The sequence below is a fragment of the Gorilla gorilla genome, chromosome 23 (assembly GCF_029281585.2).
Source record: "Gorilla gorilla gorilla isolate KB3781 chromosome 23, NHGRI_mGorGor1-v2.1_pri, whole genome shotgun sequence".
In the NCBI taxonomy this organism is placed as follows: domain Eukaryota; kingdom Metazoa; phylum Chordata; class Mammalia; order Primates; family Hominidae; genus Gorilla; species Gorilla gorilla.
Genome location: NC_086018.1, coordinates 48431343 through 48453180, shown reverse-complemented (window position 1 = coordinate 48453180; position 21838 = coordinate 48431343). Strand labels below are relative to the sequence as shown.

Sequence of the window (21838 nt, the reverse complement as noted above, 5' to 3'; positions counted from 1 at the left end):
GGAGGCGGAGGTTGTAGTGAACCGAGATCGCACCACTGCACTCCAGCCTGGGCGACAGAGTGAGACTCCATCTCAGACCAAAAAAAAAAAAAAAGACATGGGGTCTCGCTATATTGCCCAGGCTGGTCTTCAACTCCTGGGCGTAAGTGATCCTCCCACCTCAGCCTCCCAAAGTGCTGGGATTACCAGCGTGAGCCACCACACCTGACTTTCATGTTTTTTATACAAGTGATATGTGCACGTGCTTTAAAACCTCAGATGACAGGGCTGGTGAGGACAGGCCCCCCGCCCCCATCCCAAGTCACACTCCTCAGAGAAAAACTCAGAGATGACAGGGCTGGTGAGGACAGGCCCCCCTGCCCCCATCCCAAGTCACACTCCTCAGAGAAAAACTCAGAGAGATGACAGGGCTGGTGAGGACAGCCCCCCTGCCCCCATCCCAAGTCACACTCCTCAGAGAAAAGCTCAGAGAGATGACAGGGCTGGTGAGGACAGCCCCCCCTGCCCCCCAGCATCCCAAGTCATGCTCCTCAGAGGCAATCACTGGACTCTTTCAGCAGTTTTCTCCAAAGTTAACCTCCATGTTTCTAAATAATACACACATACATTTCTTCTTTGTTCACCAATTTTAGACATTATGAATTAACTTCCTACAATGGAAGGTAAAGCTTTCCCACCACCCGACTTCCCTCTCCCTTTCCCTCCCTCCGAAGTCACAGGGTAATTTAGATGGATATCCTGACCTGGATTGTTTACTCAGAGCATCTCTGCTTACTTATGGAAGTCTTCCCCTAGTCCTCTTGCTTTCCCTCCGAAGTCACAGGGTAATTTAGATGGATATCCTGACCTGGGTTGTTTACTCAGAGCATCTCTGCTTACTTATGGAAGTCTCCCCCCAGGTTCATAGTCCTCTTGTTCTGTTTGCTTGGTTCTGTACTTATCTACTACTGATTTCTCCCAAACTCTATGAGACTCTCCCGGCTCACTGATGCTACTCTGGGATTCCTGTCCTGATCCAGAAGACCCCTCCCCAATCTCCTTGCCCCATACCTGTCTCTCAGCTCTAATCTGTCACCAGACTGGGCCACATTTGAAAGTGGGAGGGATGGGGACTGTCAACAGTGATGCTGACACAGCAGGTGTGACCAGAAGCCACAGCAGCTTCTGGCTGCAGCTGCCCCACCCTAACCCTCAGTTCCTTACAGCAAGGCCCTGCTCAGGCTAGAACTCTCCTCCCCAACCCAGCACTGCTCCCCTTACCTGAGAGGATGCCTGACCACACTAAATGAAGTACTGACTACCACCTGCCACAGGGACACCCTGGCTCACTATCCTGCTTTATTTTCCTTCTAAGACAAAGGCCAGCAAAGAGTTTCTATGAACGGCCAGGGAGGAATTATTTGCCGTGGCCCCTGCTGGAGCTGCTCAACGCTATGAGATGTGGATGAGCGTGGCTGTGTCTAACAAGACTTTATTGGTGGACACTGAAATGTGTTTCATATCGTTTTCATGTGTGTGACAAAATATTCTTCCTTTGATTTTTTTTTTTTTTTTTTGAGACGGAGTCTCACTCTGTCACCCAGGCTGGAGTGCAGTGGAGCGATCTTGGCTCACTGAAACCTCTACCTCCCAGGTTCAAGCGATTGTCCTGCCTCAGCCTCCTGAGTAGCTGGGATTATAGACACATGCCACCACGCCCAGCAAATTTTTGTATTTTTAGTAGAGACGGGGTTTCACCATGTTGGTCAGGCTGGTCTCGAACTCCTGACCTCGTGATCTGCCCGCCTTGGCCTCCCAAAGTGTTGGGATTACAGGTGTGAGCCACCACACCCGGCTTTTTTTTTTTTTTTTTTTTTTTTGAGCCAGAGTCTTGCTCTGTTGCCCAGGCTGGAGTGCAATGGCACAATCTCAGCTCACTGCAACCTCCACCTTCCAGGTTCAAGCCATTCTCCTGCTTCAGCCTCCCGGAGTAGCTGAGATTACAGGCGTGCGCCACTACGCCCTGCTAATTTTTGTATTTTTATTAGAGACGGGGTTTCACCATGTTGGCCAGGCTGGTTTCGAACTCCTGACCTGAGGTGATCCGCCCGCCTTGGCTTCCCAAAGTGCTGGGATTACAGGTATGAGCCACGATGCCCGAGCTTCCTTTGATTTTTTTTTCCCCAACCATTTAAACAGGTAAAGGTAAAACCAGCCAGGCACAGTGGCTCACACCTATAATCCCAGCACTTTGGGAGGCCAAGATGGGTGGACTGCTTGAGCCCAGGAGTTTGAAACCAGCCTGTGCAACATGGTCTCTACAAAAAAAATACAAAAATAAATTAGCCGTGCATAGTGGCACGCACCTGTAGTGCCAGCTACTCGGGAGGCTATGGCGGGAGGATCACTTGGGACCAGGAGGCAGAGACTCCAGTGAGCTGAGATCATGCCACTGCACTCCAGCCTGGGCGATGGAGTGAGACCTTGTCTCAAAAACTAAAATAAAAAATAACGTAAAACCATTCTTCACTCACAGGCCACACGGAAAAGGACATGACCTGCAGGCCGAGGTTTGCTAACCTGTATGTATCTCCCACTTCCTAATGAGGCGTCACCTGGGGACACTGCGGGTCATGTGCTCCTCGTAGATCTGCGCCGTGAGGAGCTGGAGGCCAGCTCTGCCGTCCTCCCTCTCGCCCCAGCCCCATCCTTGCTCACCCTTCTGTCCTGACTCAAAGCCCTGAGGCTCCAGCCATCTCGCCACACTGCCCCCTCCCTCTGTGTCATGTCCTAGCATCCTGGCCAGGGCTGAATGGGAGTTTCAGGAAAAACTTTGAGAACGGACGGTACCACGAATGACAATGATCTATTTCCTTTGAGCTGAAGACCCTAAAGTGAAGCACGTCCCAGGACTGTAGGTCAGTTACTGCATATCTCTCCTGCCTAGCCATTTTGTGGCCTGGAGCCAACCCTGCTGACAGTACAGCCTTATGCTGCAATAACACCTGCATCTCTAGCATGGGATCAGTCTTTTTTTCCCAACATATTGCCACTCAAAACACTCTGACGTGTACCAACCTAAAATTAACTTTACTTAGAATGAAAAAATGCTGGCACAAGACAGTCAAAACTCTTTTTTTTTTCTTTTTTTTTTGAGACAGAGTCTCGCTCTGTCACCCAGGCTGCAGTGCAGTGGAGTGATCTCAGCTCACTGCAAGCTCCACCTCCCGGGTTCACGCTATCCTCCTGCCTTAGCCTGCCGAGTACAGTAGCCTCTGGGACTACGGGCGCCCGCCACCATGCCCGGCTAATTTTTTGTATTTTTAGTAGAGAAGGGTTTCACCGTATTAGCCAGGATGGTCTCAATCTCCTGACCTAGTGATCTGCCTGCTTCGGCCTCCCAAAGTGCTGGAATTACAGACATGAGCCACTGTGCCCGGCCTTTTTTTTTTTTTTTTTTAAGACAGGGTTTCACTCTTGTCACCCAGGCTGGAGTGCAGTGGCACAATCATGGCTCACTGCAGCCTCAACCTCCCAAGTTCAAGCGATCCTCCTACCTCGGCCTCCCGAGTAGCTGGAACCAGAGGTGTACAAAACCACATCTGGCTAATCTTTAAAAAAAATTTAATAGAGACAGTGTCTTACTATGTTGCCCAGGCTGGTCTCAAATTTCTGGGCTCAATTAATCCACCCTCCTCAGCCTCCCAAAGTGCTGGGATTACAGGCGTGAGCCACTGCACCCAATCTCCAAACTCTTCAACCTCAGACCCCATGGGAGTGCCCTCCTCACTTCTCACATGGGGTGGATTTTTACGGCTCGCTTCTTCATCAGAAATCCCCAACTATGGCCATCCTCAGACACTGCCTGCGGCCTGCCTGCAGTACTGCCTGGCGTACTGGCCCATCACAGCTTTGGTACATACTTGAAGCGGACCTTCTCCTCCATGTCCAGGGGCGGATCCTGTGTGATGAGGCTCACCAGCTCCTCCATGCACTGCTGCCTGCACAGGAAGTCCAGCAGCTTCTGGTTCTGAGCCTTACACTCCTGCAAGATGTCATCTTCATCCATTAACTCCTGCAGCGTCACATGCTCCTTGTCCAGCAGCTTGTCAACATGGGACGTGGTGTTCAAGTCAAACTTCCAGAACATCGTGACGGCCGCAGAGCTGCAAACGAGGGCAAAGGGGTCATGTCTCTCACCTCTGCAGATCCACCCTCAGCAACACTAGACCCAAGTCCTGGAAGTCCATCTGCAGCATGAACACACAAGATTCCCAGAGCTCAGGATGGTGGGGGCCCTCCCCAGTAACCATTCCCATCAGACCTCTCCAGGTTGGGCTCACAAAGTTAGCAGACTTCCCAGCTGCTCAACAGCTCTGAGGCTGCACCCCCAGCTCCAGGACCTGCCTCCCCAGGTTCTCCTCTGGGCTAACCCCCTCCTTTGCCCTCCTTCCCCACACTGTCCCCCACCCACCAGCGTGCTCAACATGCCCCTCAATGCTCTTGCTTGCTCTGTAGTTCTGTTAGGCGAATGCACCCAGGTGTCTCTCCCATGTGTCAGGGATGCCTTCTGTCCTGAGTGAACACTGGACATCTCCCCTCTGAAAGTCTCACATTTGTGAGCAAACTCAGCAAGTCAAAATCAAGACAGCTGATGCTGCCTGACCCTGCGCTCACTCCTCTGCCACCCCCAGCCACCCGGCCCATCCACTCATCGTCCCCATCTTGCTGAATCACACCCAGGGTTCTCTCTGAAGCAGGCACCTCCTCACACATACACCAACTGGGCACTAGGTCTTGCCACAGACACCTGAGGAATCACCAATGATCCAGCCCCTCCTCTGCTTCCCAAACATCCCAGCTCTTGCTGTCTTTGTCTGGACAGTCCTCCCTAGTGTCTCACATGTCATTCTGCAGGCCAGGGCTGGTTAGCAACAAAGTTTTCACTATTCTGATAGAAAGTGAAAACATAAAGCCTACATCTTTAACAAAGTTAAAACTTTACTGTGAGATTACAATCTTTTCAATGTTACATGAAACATTTAAAAAATTATAGTAATAGTAGATGGAATTTATCTAATTTTTTATTTAGAAAAACAAAAGGCTGACCACAGATGTAAATGCCCAGGTTTGTCTGACTATAAAGCCGGTGATGCCCTAGGACCCCTGACACGGGAGCCTCCACCGTCCAGCCACACTCCCACAGCCCCTGGCTTTGGCTAATTCAAACTCACTTGATGTCTGCACATCTCATCTCAGCTCCAAAACCTCTCCTGGCCCCAGATACCTACCTGGCTGCTTTCTACAGCATGCCACCAGGTCCTCTGGGCAGCTCCTGGGTCTCCTGGACCCCATCCGCACTACAAGGATGCTGCATTTTTCTTCCCATGCAGACGGCACTTTCCTACTTGTACCCTCCTGCACAGGCTCCCCAGCACGTGACAGCTGCAGCTAAGGGTGAGGCCCTGCAGCCTCCGATCTATACACACCACTGGGCGGGCACTGCCCATGGGCTTAGAGGTGAAGAGCCCAGAGCTGGAGCTCTTGAGGCCCCAGAATGAAGCTGCTTTGACTTTCAGCACAAGGGACTCCATATATACACTGACACTACCTTCAGTTTTGATTTTGGGGTGGCGGGGTTTGGTTTTTTGTTTTTTTTTTTCTGTAGAGACAGGGATTCACTATGTTGCCCAGGTTGGCCTCGAACTGCTGAGCTCAAGGAATCTGCCCGCCTTGGCCTCCCAAAGTGCTGGGATTACAGGCATTGAGCCACCAAGCCTGGTCTGCAATCAGTTTTCCTTCTAGGTCTTAAGATCTTCCTTATTCTTCTTGTAAGGGGTGTGGATAGATATTTATGAGTGGTAGCGGCAAACTTCAGAGGACCAGAAATAATGATTCCTAAAAGGACTTTCAGGAAAAGATGGCTGCCTCCACACACATATCAGATGCTCCTCTCTCTGAAATGCACTACCAGATGTCTCACGTACTTGGATGACACACAATCCAGGGAAAGAAGTGAATCCAACCTTGTCAAGGCTTTTTTTTTTTTTTGCCAAAATCAGAACTTGCAAGATAGGGCAGTTACAGGTGACTTCTGGACGGTCCTGTTTCTAGCCACAGAGAAGGTGGAAGCCTGGGTGGGTTATAAGAGACCATCGACGAAATAGGATCCTGCTAGAAGAATTTTTCTAGTAGTATAATTTAAAACAACTGGATTAATCCAAAAGACCAAAACTAATAATAAAAATACAAGGAGATAAGCAACAAAAACAGAGGAGACAAAATAAAAAAAAACCAGCAAGATACCAGACATAAATTCAACCATTTCAATAAATGCATTAAATGCAAATAGTCATTTCAATTAAAGACAAACATTGCCAGACTGGATTTTATTTTTAAAGATGGTGTTTCACCATGTTGTCCAGGCTGGAGTGCAGTGCCACAATCATAGCTCACTGCAGGCTCAAGCAGTCCTCCCATCTCAGCCTTCCAAGCAGCTAGGAATACAACCAAGAAACACCATGACCAGCTAATGTTTAAAATTTTTTTTTTTTTTTTTTTTTTTGAGACAGAGTCTCACTCTGTAGCCCAGGCTGGAGTGCAGTGGCATGATCTTGGCTCACTGCAACCTCCGCCTCCCAGGTTCAAGTGATTCTCCTGCCTCAGTCTCCTGAGTAGCTGGGATTACAGGCATGCGCCACCATGCACAGCTGATTTTTTGTATTTTTAATAGAGATGGGGTTTCACCATACTGGTCAGGCTGGTCTCGAACTCCTGACCTCGTGATCCGCCCACCTAGGCCCCCCAAAGTGCTGGGATTACAGGTGTGAGCCACTGCGCCTGGACTATGTTTAAATTTTTTACAGAGATGGGGTCTCACTATGTTGCCCAGGCTGGTCTTGAACTCTAGGCCTCAAGCGTCTTGGCCTCCCAAAGTGTCGGGATTACAGATGTGAGTCACTGCATCCGGCCTGAATTTCTTTTCTTTTTTTTTTTTTTTTTTTGAGACAGAGTTTTGCTCTCTCACCCAGGCTGGAGTGCAGTGGCATGACCTCGGCTCACTGCAATCTCCGCCTCCTGGGGTCAAGCGATTCTCCTGCCTCACCCTCCTGAGTAGCTGGGATTACAGGCGTGTGCCACCACGCCCAGCTAATTTTTGTATTTTTAGTAGAGATGGGGTTTCACCATGTTGGTCAGGCTGGTCTTGAACTCCTGACCTCGTGATCTGTCCACCTCGGCCTCCCAAAGTGCTGGGATTACAGGTGTGAACGACCGCGTCCGGCCCTGAATTTCTTTTATTATGTTGACACATATTTAGGATTGTTATGTCTTCTCTTTTTTCTGAGACGGAGTTTCACTCTCATTGCCCAGGATGGAGTGCAATGGTGCAACTTTGGCTCACTGCTACCTCTGCCTCCTGAGTTCAAGCGATTCTCCTGCCTCAGCCTCCCAAAGTGCTGGGAATACAGGTGTGAACCACCACGCCTGGCCTGTTACGTCTTCTTGATGATTAATTCTTTGATCATTTTGAAATGTCCTTCATGATCTCTGGCAATTATATACCTTGTTTTGAAGTCGGCTTTGTCTGATATTAACATAGTACACCAATCTCACCATTCCTGTGATTCATGTTTGGTATGTCCTTTAACGTCCTTTGACTTTCATCTACTTGTGCCTTTATATTTAAGATGTTTCTCTTGAAAAACAGCATATGGGCTGGGCGCGGTGGCTCCCGCCTGTAATCCCAGCACCTGAGGTCAGGAGTTTGAGACCAGCCTGACCAACATGGTGAAACCCCATCTCTAATAAAAACACAAAAATTAGCTGGGCATGGTGGTGGGTGCCTGTAATCCCAGCTACTTGGGAGGCTGAGGCAGGAGAATCGCCTGAACCCGAGAGGCAGAGGTTGTAGTAAGCCGATATCACACCACTGCACTCTGGCCTAGGTGACAGTGAGAGACTCCATCTCAAAAAAAAAAAAAAAGAAAAAAGAAAAAAATCTCTGCATAACAAGAACATTTCTATGTTTCTATCAGCTCTCCCCACATTCTAAGAAATGCTCAAAAATGATCACATCAGGCTGGGCACTGTGGCTCATGCCTGTAATCCCAGCATTTTGCGGGGCCAAGGCGGGCAGATCACTTGAGGTCAGGAGTTCGAGACCAGCCTGGCCAACCTCATCTCTACTAAAAATACAAAAATTAGCCAGGCATGGTGGTGCACATCTGAAATCCCAGCTACTTGGGAGGCTGAGGCAGGAGAATCACTGGAATCCAGGAAGTGGAGGTTGCAGTGAGCTGAGATCACGCCACTACACTCCAGCCTGGGCGACAGAGCGAGATTCCATCTCAAAAAAAAAAAAAAAAAAGATCACATCAGAGACATGCTTTAAGAGTTCACTGCAATGGCACTGGTTTAGTTACAGCTAATTTCACTGTCAAAGAAACTGGTATAAACTGACTTCAGAACATTTACTAAGATAATATTACATACTTCTTTTTTCCAAGTTTTCTCCTATCTGCACAACTACACCCTATCCTCCAAACAGATGCTAGCATCTTCCTGGTTGGCCCTCACCTACAGGTAAGGCCTTCCATTTCCTTCCCTACATGACCTCAAGGTCAGCACTGGCAGCATCTTCAGAACAAACAAGTGGTCATGGCCTGGCTTGTTGGTTTAAGGAATTTCTGGTTACGTCGGAAGTCTCAACAGAGCTTAAGGACTCCTCTCACATCCTGACTCCCACCCTCAGTGGTCCATCTGGGATGTCAAGCACAGTATGACCAACATCTTCTAGATTCTTACCCAATGCTAAATGAAAGGAACTTGAAGTTCAGCTTCTTTACTTTTTCAGGATGGCATATCCGTCAGACAGAAGGTAGACTGCAACAGAATGTTGCCCATATGATCATATAGTTCCATGAAAGAGCCCTTTAAAGAACAACATTCTGTGATAGAGACTGTTGCTAAGAGAAAATTAGAATCTGAAATGCCCTATTACCTGTCTGGCCACAAATCGTTTTTTTTTCTTTTCTTTTTTTTTTTGAGATGGAGTCTCACTCTGTCCCCACGCTGGAGTGCAGTGGCACAATCTCAGGTCACCGCAACTTCCGCCTCCCGGGTTCAAGCGATTTTCCTGCCTCAGCCTCCCGAGTAGCTGGGACTACAGGTGCCTGCCACCACACCCAGCAAACTTTTGTATTTTTATTAAGGACTGGGTTTCACCATATTGGCCAGGCTGGTCTTGAACTCCTGACCTTGTGATCTGCCCGCCTCGGCCTCCCAAAATGCTGGGATTATAGGCATGAGCCACCGTGACTGGCCCTTTTTTAAAAATTTATGTGTATTTTTGAGACAGGGGCCTGCTCTGTGAGCCAGACTGGAGTGCAGACACCTGGACACAGCCACTGCAGTCTTGAACTCCTGGGCTTAAGCAACCCTCCCACATCAGCCTCCCAAAGTGCTGAAATTACAGGCATAAGCCACCTTGTCCAGGATTTAGGCTTTTTTTTTTTTTTGAGATAGGGTCTTGCTCTGTTGCCAAGGCTGGAGTGTAGTGGTGGGATTTTGGCACACTGCAGCCTCAACCTCCCAGGGTTAAGTGATCCTCCCTCCTCAGCCTCCCAAGTAGCTGGGACTACAGGCATGCGCCACCACACCCAGCTAATTTTTGCACTTTTTTTGTAGAGACAAGGTTTTGCCATGTTACCCAAGCTGACTGTTTTTTTCTTTTTTTAAATCCTAAAAAAATTTTTTATAGAGACCACATCTTGCCATGTTGCCCAGGCTGGTCTTGAACACCTGGGCTCAAGCGATCCACCTGCCTCAGCCTCCCAAGGTGCTGGGATTACAGCATGAGCCACTGGCGCCCAGCCACTGGTTTTTTCTTTTAAAGATTTATGATCAAAGTCCTAGCTCTGCGGTGTGAGCTGAGGCCACTCACATGATCTCTCACGCCTTGATTTCCTCACCCGTAAAATGCAGCATCAACATCCCCTGTGGGGAGGATTACTAAGTTATTCCACATAAAGGCTCTAGAACAATTCCCAGCACATTTCATTCTCAAAGACCCTCAGCGTAAAGAGACGGAAACAGAGATAAGGTCACTGTGCCCACAGAGGGCGTGCGCCGCGGTGGCCCAACCTGTGCCCTCATACCTCTCTTCCCTCTTCCACCTTCAGGACATCACCCTGGCAGCTCAACTCCAACGTGGTGGGAGTATTAACGCCATGGAAATCAGCAAGTGTTACAAACCAGGAGGTTTTTTCCTCCCCAGAAAGCCTGTTGTTAAACATTTACCAACATACCACTGGATAGGCTGAATGCTTGATTTCCATTTGGCCCGGAAAAAAATGGCAACGTGAGCACATGAAGCACAATGAATATTTGTACAACCAAGGAACAAACAAGACTATGTCGATCCTGAGCATAGTCCACCAGGGAAAAAAGACCAGGAAAAAAAGTCTAACTTTAAAAAGGGGGTGGAGTGGGACAAACAAGTTAAGTAAAAATCCAAAATCAGAAGTGAAAAGAGGCACATGGCTCATGCGTGTAATCCCAACAATTCAGGAGGCCGAGGCTGAGGCTGAGGGTCACTTAAGCCCAGAGTTCAAGACAAGCCTGGGCAACATAGCAAGACCCGAGCTCTACAAAAAAAGTTTTAAGCCCTCTCCCTCTCCCCACGGTCTCCCTCTCCCTCTCTTTCCACGGTCTCCCTCTCCCTCTCTTTCCACGGTCTCCCTCTGATGCCGAGCCGAAGCTGGACGGTACTGCTGCCATCTCAGCTCACTGCAACCTCCCTGCCTGATTCTCCTGCCTCAGCCTGCCCAGTGCCTGCGATTGCAGGCGCGCGCCGCCACGCCTGACTGGTTTTCGTATTTTTTTGGTGGAGACGGGGCTTCGCTGTGTCGGCCGGGCTGGTCTCCAGCTCCTAACCACGAGTGATCTGCCAGCCTCGGCCTCCCGAGGTGCCGGGATTGCAGACGGAGTCTCATTAACTCGGTGCTCAATGGCGCCCATGCTGGAGTGCGGTGGCGTGATCTCGGCTCGCTACAACCACCTCCCAGCCGCCTGCCTTGGCCTCCCAAAGAGCCGAGATTGCAGCCTCTGCCCGGCCGACCCCCCCGTCTGGGAAGCGAGGAGCGTCTCCGCCTGGCCGCCCATTGTCTGGGATGTGAGGAGCCCCTCTGCCTGGCTGCCCAGTCTGGAAAGTGAGGAGCGTCTCTGCCCGGCCGCCATCCCATCTAGGAAGTGAGGAGTGCCTCTTCCCGGCCGCCAGCCCATCTAGGAAGTGAGGAACGTCTCTGCCCGGCCGCCCATCGTCTGAGATGTGGGGAGCACCTCTGCCCTGCCGCCCTGTCTGGGATGTGAGGAGCGTCTCTGCCCGGCCGCCCCGTCTGAGAAGGAGACCCTCTGCCTGGCAACCGCCCCGTCTGAGAAGTGAGCAGCCCCTCCGCCCCGCAGCCGCCCCGTCTGAGAAGTGAGGAGCCCCTCCGCCCAGCAGCCACCCCGTCTGGGAAGTGAGGAGCGTCTCCGCCCGGCAGCCACCCCGTCCGGGAGGGAGGTGGGGGGATCAGCCCCCCGCCCAGCCAGCCGCCCTGTTCGGGAGGTGAGGGGCGCCTCTGCCCGGCCACCCCTACTGGGAAGTGAGGAGCCCCTCTGCCCGGCCAGCCGCTCCGTCCGGGAGGGAGGCGGGGGGGTCAGCCCCCCGCCCGGCCAGCCGCCCCGTCCGGGAGGGAGGCGGGGGGGTCAGCCCCCCGCCCGGCCAGCCGCCCCGTCCGGGAGGGAGGCGGGGGGGTCAGCCCCCCGCCCGGCCAGCCGCCCCGTCCGGGAGGGAGGTGGGGGGGTCAGCCCCCTGCCCGGCCAGCCGCCCCGTCCGGGAGGGAGGTGGGGGGGTTACCCCCCCGCCTGGCCAGCCGCCCCCATCCGGGAGGTGAGGGGCGCCTCTGCCCGGCCGCCCCTACTGGGAAGTGAGGAGCCCCTCTGCCCGGCCAGCCGCCCCGTCCGGGAGGGAGGTGGGGGGGTCAGCCCCCCACCCGGCCAGCCGCCCCGTCCGGGAGGGAGGTGGGGGTGTCAGCCCCCCGCCCGGCCAGCTGCCCCATCTGGGAGGGAGGTGGGGGGGTTAGCCCCCCGCCTGGCCAGCCGCCCCGTCCGGGAGGTGAGGGGCGCCTCTGCCCGGCCGCCCCTACTGGGAAGTGAGGAGCCCCTCTGCCCGGCCAGCCGCCCCGTCCGGGAGGGAGGTGGGGGGGTCAGCCCCCCGCCTGGCCAGCCGCCCCCGTTCGGGAGGTGAGGGGCGCCTCTGCCCGGCCACCCCTACTGGGAAGTGAGGAGCCCCTCTGCCCGGCCAGCCGCCCCGTCCGGGAGGGAGGTGGGGGGTCAGCCCCCCGCCCGGCCAGCCGCCCCGTCTGGGTGGGAGGTGGGGGGGTCAGCCCTCCCGCCCGGCCAGCCGCCCTGTCCGGGAGGGAGGTGGGGGGTCAGCCCCCCGCCCGGCCAGCCAACCCATCCAGGAGGGTGGTGGGGGGGGTCAGCCCCCCGCCCGGCCAGCCACCCCGTCCGGGAGGTGAGGGGCGCCTCTGCCCGGCCGCCCCTACTGGGAAGTGAGGAGCCCCTCTGCCCGGCCACCACCCCGTCTGGGAGGTGTACCCAACAGCTCATTGAGAACGGGCCATGAAGACAATGGCAGTTTTGTGGAATAGAAAGGGGAGAAAGGTGGGGAAAAGATTGGGAAATCAGATGGTTGCCGTGTCTGTGTAGAAAGAGGTAGACATGGGAGACTTCATTTTGTTCTGTACTAAGAAAAATTCTTCTGCCTTGGGATCCTGTTGATCTGTGACCTTACCCCTAACCCTGTGCTCTCTGAAACATGTGCTGTATCCACTCACGGTTGAATGGATTAAGGGCGGTGCAAGATGTGCTTTGTTAACCAGATGCTTAAAGGCAGCATGCTCCTTAAGAGTCATCACCACTCCCTAATCTCAAGTACCCAGGGACACAAACACTGCGGAAGGCCGCAAGGTCCTCTGCCTAGGAAAACCAGAGAACTTTGTTCACTTGTCTATCTGCTGACCTTCCCTCCACTATTGTCCTGTGACCCTGCCAAATCCCCCTCTGCAAGAAACACCTAAGAATGATCAATAAAAAATAAAAAATAAAAAATAAAAAAAAAAAGAAAGTCAATAAAAAAAAAAAAAAAGTTTTAAAAACTAGCTGGGCATGGTGGTGTGGGACTATCATCTCAGCTACTCGGGAGCCTGAGGCAGGGCGATCGCTTGAGCCCAGGAGGTTGAGGCTGCCCTGAGCTATGATCGTACCCCTTCACTCCAGCCTCGGTGATAGAGCAAGACCCTGTCTCAAAAAATAAATAAATGATTTTAATTTAATACATACATAAAGTTCACAAAGGCTGCTTCTTCCCAAAAACAGTAGTAAGGTACCGCGGAAGAGCAGGACAGATAGGAAGAGAGGGCCTGGATCCACACCCTCCACCTGTGTGACTGCAGGCAGGTGTGGGAGAAATTCTACTTGTCCCCAGTTTCCAGTTTCCCTTTCTTCAACAGAATAGAGGTCAGCTGGGTACATGGCCACCCTCCTTCAGCCTAATTTTTCCAACCCTCCTTACAGCCAGCTATCATCATGTGACTAAACTCTGTGTCAACGGGTTGCGAGTAGAAGTAACTAACACTGGAACCTCAACCTCCTACAGTTGTGAGCTTCCTTCGTTCTGATTTTACTGCCTGGTGGGAAACCAAAAACCATAAAGACCCTTCTAGATCCACGAGTAGAAGCCAAAAGCTGAGAAAGGCCACCTGGCAGACCAGACTGTTAGAGGAGAAAGAAATGTGCTTGCACCTTGCTCAAGCCACTGTTCTTTGGGACCTCCTTGCTGCAGAAGCTCGGTTTGTACCTTACTACAATTTGAGCAAGGTTCTTTACTTCCCTGAGTCTATGGCTTGAATATATAACCACTCCAAAACTCACGTTAAAACTTAAGGCCGGGCGTAGTGGCTCACGCCTGTAATCCCAGCACTTTGGGTGGTCGAGGCAGGTGGATCACCTGAGGTCAGGAGTTTGAGACCAGCCTGGCCAACATGGCAAAACCCCATCTCTACTAAAAATACAAAATTAGCTGGGTATGGTGGCGGGCACCTGTAATCCCAGCTACTTGGAGGCTGAGGCAGGAGAATCGCTTGAACCCAGCAGGCAGAGTTTGCAGTGAGCAGAGATTGCACCACTGCACTCCAGCCTGGGAGACGGAGCAAGACTCCATCTCAAAAACAAAAACAAAAACAAAAAAACCTTGTCTGGGCGCAGTGGCTCACGCGTGTAATCCCAGCACTTTGGGAGGCTGAGGTGGGCGGATCACCTGAGGTCAGGAGATCGAGACCATCCTGGCTAACACAGTGAAACCCCGTCTCTACTAAAAATACAAAAAATTAGCCTGGCGTGGTAGCGAGCGCCTGTAGTCCCAGCTACTCGGGAGGCTGAGGCAGGAGAATGGCATGAACTGGGGAGATGGAGCTTGCAGTGAGCCTAGATCAAGTCACTGCACTCCAGCCTGGGAGACAGAGCAAGACTCCATCTCAAAAAAAAAAAAAAAGCTGGGCGCAGTGGCTCATGCCTGTAATCCCAGCACTTTGGGAGGCCGAGGCAGGCGGATCACCTGAGGTCAGGAGTTCAAGACCAGCCTGGCCAACATGGTGAAACCCTGTCTCTACTAAAAATAAAAATATTAGCCAGGCATAGTGGCAGGTGCCTATAATTCCAGCTACTCAGGAGGCTGAGGCAGGAGAATCACTTGAACCCGGGAGGCAGAGGTTGCAGTGAGCCGAGATAGCGCCATTGCACTCCAGCCTAGGGGACGAAAGCAAGACTTCGTCTCAAAAAAGGAAAAAAAAAAAAAAAAAAACTTAATCCCTGGCTAGGGGTGGTGGCTCATGCTGTAATCCCGGCATTTTGGGAAGCCAAGGCAGGTGGATCACCTGAGGTCAGGAGTTTGAGACCAGCCTGGTCAACATGGTGAAACTCTGTCTCTACTAAAAATACAAAAATTAGCCGGACGTGATGGCAGTGCATGTCTGTAATCCCAGCTACTCGGGAGGCTGAGGCACAAGAATCGCTTGAACCTGGGAGGCAGAGGCTGCAGTGAGTCTAAATCGCACCATTGCACTCCAGCCTGGGTGACGGCGTGAGATTCTGTCTCCAAAACAAAACAAAACAAAACTTAATCCCAGTGTGGCAGTATTGAAAGGTAGGGCCTTTAAGAGGTAATTGGATCATGAGAGCTCTGCCCTCAAGAATGGATTAATCCATTTGTGAATTAATGAGTTATCATGGGAGTGGAACTGGTGGCTTTATAAAAAGAAGAGGATAGGTACAGTAGCTCAGGTCTGTGATCCCAGAACTATGGAAGGCTAAAGGCAGGAGACTCATTTGAGGCCAGGAGTTTGAGACCAGCCTGCTAGACATGGCAAGACCTTGTCTCTATGGAAAACAAAACAAAACAAGATTAGCTGAGCATGGTGCTGTGCGCCTATAGTCCCTGCTACTCAGGAGGCTGAGGTGGGAGGATCGCTTGAGCCCAGGAGGTTGAAGCTGCAGTGAGCCATGATTGTGCCCCTGCACTTCCAGCTTAGGCAACAGAGTGACACCCCATCTCTTAAAAAAAACAAAACAAAACAAAAAGGAAGACCTGAGCTAGTACATTACTCAGCTCCCTTGCCACGTGATGTCCCACACCACCTTGGGCCACCACAGTGTCCCCAGCAGCAAGAAGGCCCCACCAGATATGCCTCTCAACCTTGAACTTCTCAGCCTCCATAACCATATGAAATAAATTTCTTTTCTTTTCTTTTCTTTTTTTGAGACGGAGTCTCGCTCTGTCACCCAGACTGGAGTGCAGTGGCGCGATCTTGGCTCACTGCAACCTCTACCTCCCAAGTTCAAGTGATTCTCCTGCCTCAGCCTCCTGAGTAGCTGGGACTACAGGCACCCGCCACGACGCCTGGCTAATTTTTTGTATTTTTAGTAGAGACGGGGTTTCACTGTGTTAGCCAGGATGGTCTCGGTCTCCTGACCTCGTGATCTGCCCACCTCAGCCTCCCAAAGTGATGGGATTACAGGCGTGAGCCACTAAAATTTCTTTTCTTTATAAATTACCCAGTTTCAGGTATTCTAAACAGCAGAAAACAGATTAAGACACTGAGCTTCATATAAAATAATATTTTCTTCAAAAGGCCACAGGAGTTATGTAATGCACCTGGCATATTATAAGTGCCCAACAAATCATACTTGAATTTACTAAATGAATGAAAGAAGGGATGTGATGTCACTAACACACATGAGCTCAAAAGTGTTCATCCTTCTTTTTTTTTTTTTTTTTTGAGATGGAGTCTCGCTCAGCCGCCCAGGCTGGAGTGCAGTGGTGTGATCTCGGCTCACCGCAACCACCATCTCCCGTGTTGAAGCGATTCTCCCGTCTCAGCCTCCCGAGTAGCTTGGATTACAGACATCCACCATCATGCCTGGCTAATTTTTGTATTTTAGTAGAAACAGGGTTTCACCATGTTGGCCAGGCTGGTCTTGAACTCCTGACCTCAGGCGATCCGCCCACCTCAGCCTCCCAAAGTGCTGCAATTACAGTCATGAGCCACTGCGCCTGGCCTCATCCTTTTCCTTTTTAAGTTAATTTTGTAATACCCACCCTCTCATTTCCCAGTGGCAGAAAGAATAACAGCCCCATATGGCTGCTTGTCTTAAGCACAGCAAGAAAGAAGGAAGCTGAGGAGGCTAATTCCTGTGTATTCTCCATCATAAACAAGAAGGCCCAAGGAACCCACTGAAAGCAAAGAGATAGGGAACAAGACATACTTGGGGGCCAAGGCTTAATGCTACCTGGCGTTCCTTCCTGGCCACCGTCTACCAAAAGAGAAGCAATCTCTCTACTATGGTAAGATGCTATTCTCTGGTTTAGAATTCTGTATTTGGGAAAACGCGGGCAACCCTAAAAACAAAAATTAAGAACTAAAAAATACAGTCAATTCTTTACCCAAACAGCAGAATAAGACTTCCAAAAGGACTCGAGATGAAAACACTTTCTTAATGAGACCAGGACCACAGGAAAAACCAGGACACTTGGGCAAACCAGGGCTGATGGGCACCCTACCAATATAAAAACACCAGCATCTTAAAACAAGATCTTTGACACATGGAATGAATTGGAATTCTTCAATCACACCTTGAGTATTCATGGACCCCTTCATTTTCATATAATTTCTAAATCAGGCCGGGTGCGCTGGCTTATGCCTGTAATCCCAGAACTTTGGGAGGCCAAGGCAGACAGATCACATGAGGTCAGGAGTTTGAGGCCACCCTGGCCAATATGGTAAAACCCCATTTCTACTAAAAACACAAAAATTAGCCAGGCGTGATGGCACATCCCTGTAATCCCAGCTACTCGGGAGACTGAGGCAGGAGAATCGCTTGAGTCTGGGAGGCAGAGGTTGCAGTGAGCTGAGACTGTGCCATTGCACTCCAGCCTAGGTGACAGAGTCAGACCCTATCTCAAAAAAAAAAAAATTCGCTTGTAAATTTCACCCTCTTCCCACACCCTCTACTGACAATCTCGGGTTTTTTATTGGGATTGCACTCAATTTCTCGATCAGTTGGAGAACAACTGGTATAACAGTAAGTTTTCCAATCCAAAACCAGGGTACATCTGCTCATTTATTCAAGTCTTTAATTGCTTTCAAAATTGTATAGTGCTCTCCATAAAGGTTTTACACATCTTTTATTTTATTCCTAGGTATTTTTTATTTATAATTCTACTTTTTAACTTCAGTGTGTTTGTTGGTGGTACACTGTAATTTATTTTTGTTTGAATTTTTTTTTTTTTTTTTTGGAGACGGATTTTCACCCTTTTGCCTAGCCCAGGCCTGGGATTACAGGCGTGAGCCACCATGCCTGGCTTAGTTTTTGTATTTTTAGTAGAGACGGGGTTTCACCATGTTAGTCAGGCTGGTCTCGAACTCCTGACCTCGTGATCCGCCCGCCTTAGCCTCCCAAAGTGCTGGGATTACAGGCATGAGCCACCGTGCCCTGTTTGACTTTTTTATCCAGACAATTGCTAAAAGATTATTGACTTTAAAGCTGTTTGGGTAAAGAATTGACTGTATTTGTATTATAGCTTTGGATCATTTTGGATTTTCTACATATATAATAGTATCACCGATGAATAATAGTTTGTTTCTTCCTTTTAAATTCTTTTATCTTTTTATCCTTTTTCTGATTTATTGGGCTAAGACTTCCATCACTATTCTCAAGCGGTAAAAGCATGCACCCTGTCTTCTTTCCATTCTCACAGGTTAAGTTTTCAATATATATTATCATTTAGTTAATGGTTGCTAAAAAAATTGTTGCAGCTTTTCCTTACAAGAATAAAGGAAGGTCCACTACTCTTCACTAATTTGGAAATTGTACAGTTTCTATTCCTTTTTTTTCTTTTTTTTTTTGAGACGGAGTCTCGCTCTGTCGCCCGGGCTGGAGTGCAGTGGCGCGATCTCGGCTCACTGCAAGCTCCGCCTCCCGGGTTCACGCCATTCTCCTGCCTCAGCCTCCCGAGTAGCTGGGACTACGGGAGCCCGCCACCACGCCCGGCTAATTTTTTGTATTTCTGGTAGAGACGGGGTTTCACCGTGGTCTCGATCTCCTGATGCCGTGATCTGCCTGCCTCGGCCTCCCAAACTGCTGGGATTACAGGCGTGAGCCACCGCGCCTGGCCAGTTTCTATTCCTACAATAATTCCTCAGAACTTGTAAACTGCACTTATTAAAATCTACAGTTAATCCCTATCCTAGTTTGCTGTAATTTGGATATGGTTTCTTTAGCCTCACCAAGCCAGATCTTAAACTGGGATGCCTCATGCTCAGGCGGGGCCCGTGTGGTGCCCAATGCTGAGGTGGGGCCTGGTAGGAGGTGTTCAGGTTGTCGGGGCAGATCCCTCATAAATGGTTTGGTGCCGTTCTTGAGTGAGTAACTGAGTTCTCTTTTGTTTTTTTTTTGAGACAAAGTCTCATTCCTGTCACCCAGGCTGGAGTGCAATGGCGTGATCTTGGCTCACTGCAACATCCACCTCCCAGGTTCAAGTGATTCTGCTGCCTCGCCCAGCTAATTTTTTTTTTTTTTTTTTTTTTGAGATGGAGTCTCGCTCTGTCGCCCAGGCTGGAGTGCAGTGGCGCCATCTCGGCTCACCGCAAGCTCCGCCTCCTGGGTTCAGGCCATTCTCCTGCCTCAGCCTCCTGAGTAGCTGGGACTATAAGCTCCCGCCACCACGCCGGGCTAATTTTTTGTATTTTTAGTAGTGAAGCAGTTTCACTGTGTTCGCCAGGATGGTCGTGATCTCCTGACCTCGTGATCCACCCGCCTCGGCCTCCCAAAGTGCTGGGATTACAGGTGTGAGCCACCGCACCCAGCCAGTTCTCACTCTTAGTTCCCAAGAGAACTGGTTGTTGAAAAAGCCTGGCACCCAGGCACAGTGGCTCACACCTGTAATCCCAGCACTTTGGGAGGCCGAAGTGGGTGGATCACGAGGTCAGGAGTTCGAGATCAGCCCGGCCAACGTAGTGAAACCCCGTCTCTACTAAAAATACAAAAATTAGCTGTGTGTGGTGGTGGGCACCTGTAATCCCAGCTACTCGGGAGGCTGAAGCAGGAGAATCACTTGAATCTGGGAGGCAGAGGTTGCAGTGAGCCAAGATTGCACCACTGCACTCCAGCCTGGGTGGCAGAGAGACTCCATCTCAAAAAAAAAAAAAAAACATCAGGCGTGGTGGCTCACGCCTGTAACCCAGCACTTTGGGAGGCTGAGGTGGGTGGATCACAAAGTCAGGAGATCGAGACCATCCTGGCTAACGGGGTAAAACCCCATCTCTACTAAAAATACCAAAAAAAAAAAAAAAAAAAAGAAAAAGACTGGCACCTTCTCTTTCTCTCTCTTCCTCTCTATCACCACGGGGTCTCTACAAGCTAGCTTCCCTTTGGCTCCCCTTGAACTTTTGCCATGAGCGGAAGCAGCCTGAAACTCTTACCAGAACCAGAACTGTGTCAAACCTCTTTTCCTTATAAATTACCCACCCTCTGGTATTCCTTTATAGCAACACAAATGGACTAAGACACAGCTACTACAAAGACTGGAATGTTTTAACTTCATTTACTCTCCTTCATGACTTATTTGTTACTATTTGCATGTATTATGAAATTCTACCTTGATTTTACCCCATAGATATTATTATATTACTAAACAATTAGTGGGGTTTTTTGGAGGGGACAGGATTTCGGTCTGCCACACAGGCTGGAGTATGGTGGTGTGATCACGGCAATTTCAACTTCCAAGGCTCACGTGATCCTCCCATCTCAGCCTCCTAAGTATCTGGGACCACAGGAATGTGCCACCATGCCCAGCTAATTTTTTTATTATTTGTAGAGACAAGGTCTCCCTATGTGGCCCAGGCTGGTCTCAAACTCCTGGGCTCAAGTGACCCTCCCAAAGTGCTGGAATTACAGGCAGGAACCACTGCACCCAGCCAATGCTAATTTGAATTTGCTCACATATTTGCTTTGCATTCTTTTTTGAATCTCAGTTCTTCCATTTAGGATCACTGTTTTCTGCCTAAAGTCCATTCTATCTTTTATTTTACTTTGATACGGGGTCTCACTCTGTCACCCAGGCTAGAGTGCAGTAGTGTGATCTTAACTTACTACAGCCTCCACCTCCAGGCTCAAGTGATACTCCCACCTCAGCCTCCCAAGTAGCTGGAACTACAGGCATGCACCACCGCTCCCGGCTAATTTTTTATTTTTTTGTAGAGACGGGGTTTCACCACATCACCCAGGCTGGTCTCAAGCTTCTGGACTCAAGCAATCCACCCTTCTTAGCCTCCCAAAGTGCTGGGATTACAGGCATGAGTCACTGCGCCTGGCCCCTATTCTTGAGAATTATATTTAGTAAAGGACTGTGTCTTAGCCTGTTTCTGCTGCTATAACAAAATATCTTAGACTGGGTAATTTATAAACAACAGAAAATTATTTCTCACAGCTCTGGGAGATGGGAAATCCAAAACCAAGGCAGCAGCAGATTCAGTGTGTGATGAGGACCTAATTTTCATAGATGGTGCCTCCACTGTGTCCTCACATGGCAAAAGGGACTAACAGACTCCCTCAAGCCCTTCTACAAGGCACTAATCCCATTCATGAGAGTGGAGCCCTCACGGCCTCATCATATTCTAGGCCTCACCTTTTTTTTTTTTTTTTTTTTAATTGGGACAGGGTTTAACTCTGTTGCTCAGGCAGGAGTGCAGCAGTGCAATCATGGCTCACTGCAGTCTCAATCTCCTGGGCTCGAGTGATCCTCTTGCCTCAGCCACCCAAGTAGGTGGGTCTACAGGCATGCCCCACCATGCCCAGCTAATTTTTTTTTTTTTTGTAGAGATGGGGTTTCACCATGTTGCTCAGGCTGGTAGGCCCCACCTCTTAAAACTATTGCATTGGGGATTAAGTTTCAATATGAATTCTGGAGGGACATAAACATTCAACTACAGTAGATAATTTTTTTTTTTTTGAGAGAGAGTTTTGCTCTTGTTGCCCAGGCTGGAGCGCAATGGCGCCATCTCAGCTCACCACAACCTCCACCTCCCAGGTTCAAGCAGTTCTCCTGCCTCAGCCTCCCAAGTAGCTGGGATTACAGGCATGCACCACCACATCTGGCTAATTTTGTATTTTTAGTAGAGATGGGGTTTCTCCACGCTGGTCAGGCTGGTCTCGAACTCCCCACCTCAGGTGATCCACCTGCCTCGGCCTCCCAAAGTGC

The 21838-nt window shown here is 50.2% G+C and overlaps 1 protein-coding gene across 29 annotated transcripts in view; it reads right to left on the bottom strand.

Annotated features, from left to right (window-relative positions):
• Positions 1-21838, bottom strand: part of PPP6R2 (protein phosphatase 6 regulatory subunit 2) — a 104223-nt gene that overhangs the window by 46211 nt on the left and 36174 nt on the right. For 19 of the 29 annotated variants that reach the window (XM_031007350.3, XM_031007352.3, XM_055374418.2 and 16 more), the window contains exon 3: positions 3903-4145. In XM_031007350.3, coding sequence (XP_030863210.2) covers positions 3903-4129 — 227 coding nt within the window. In that variant the 5' untranslated portion in view covers positions 4130-4145. Of the gene's footprint in view, positions 1-3902; positions 4146-8784; positions 8988-21838 lie in introns of those variants that run through there. The other 10 variants (XM_055374417.2, XM_063704585.1, XM_063704588.1 and 7 more) reach the window with 10 other exon arrangements.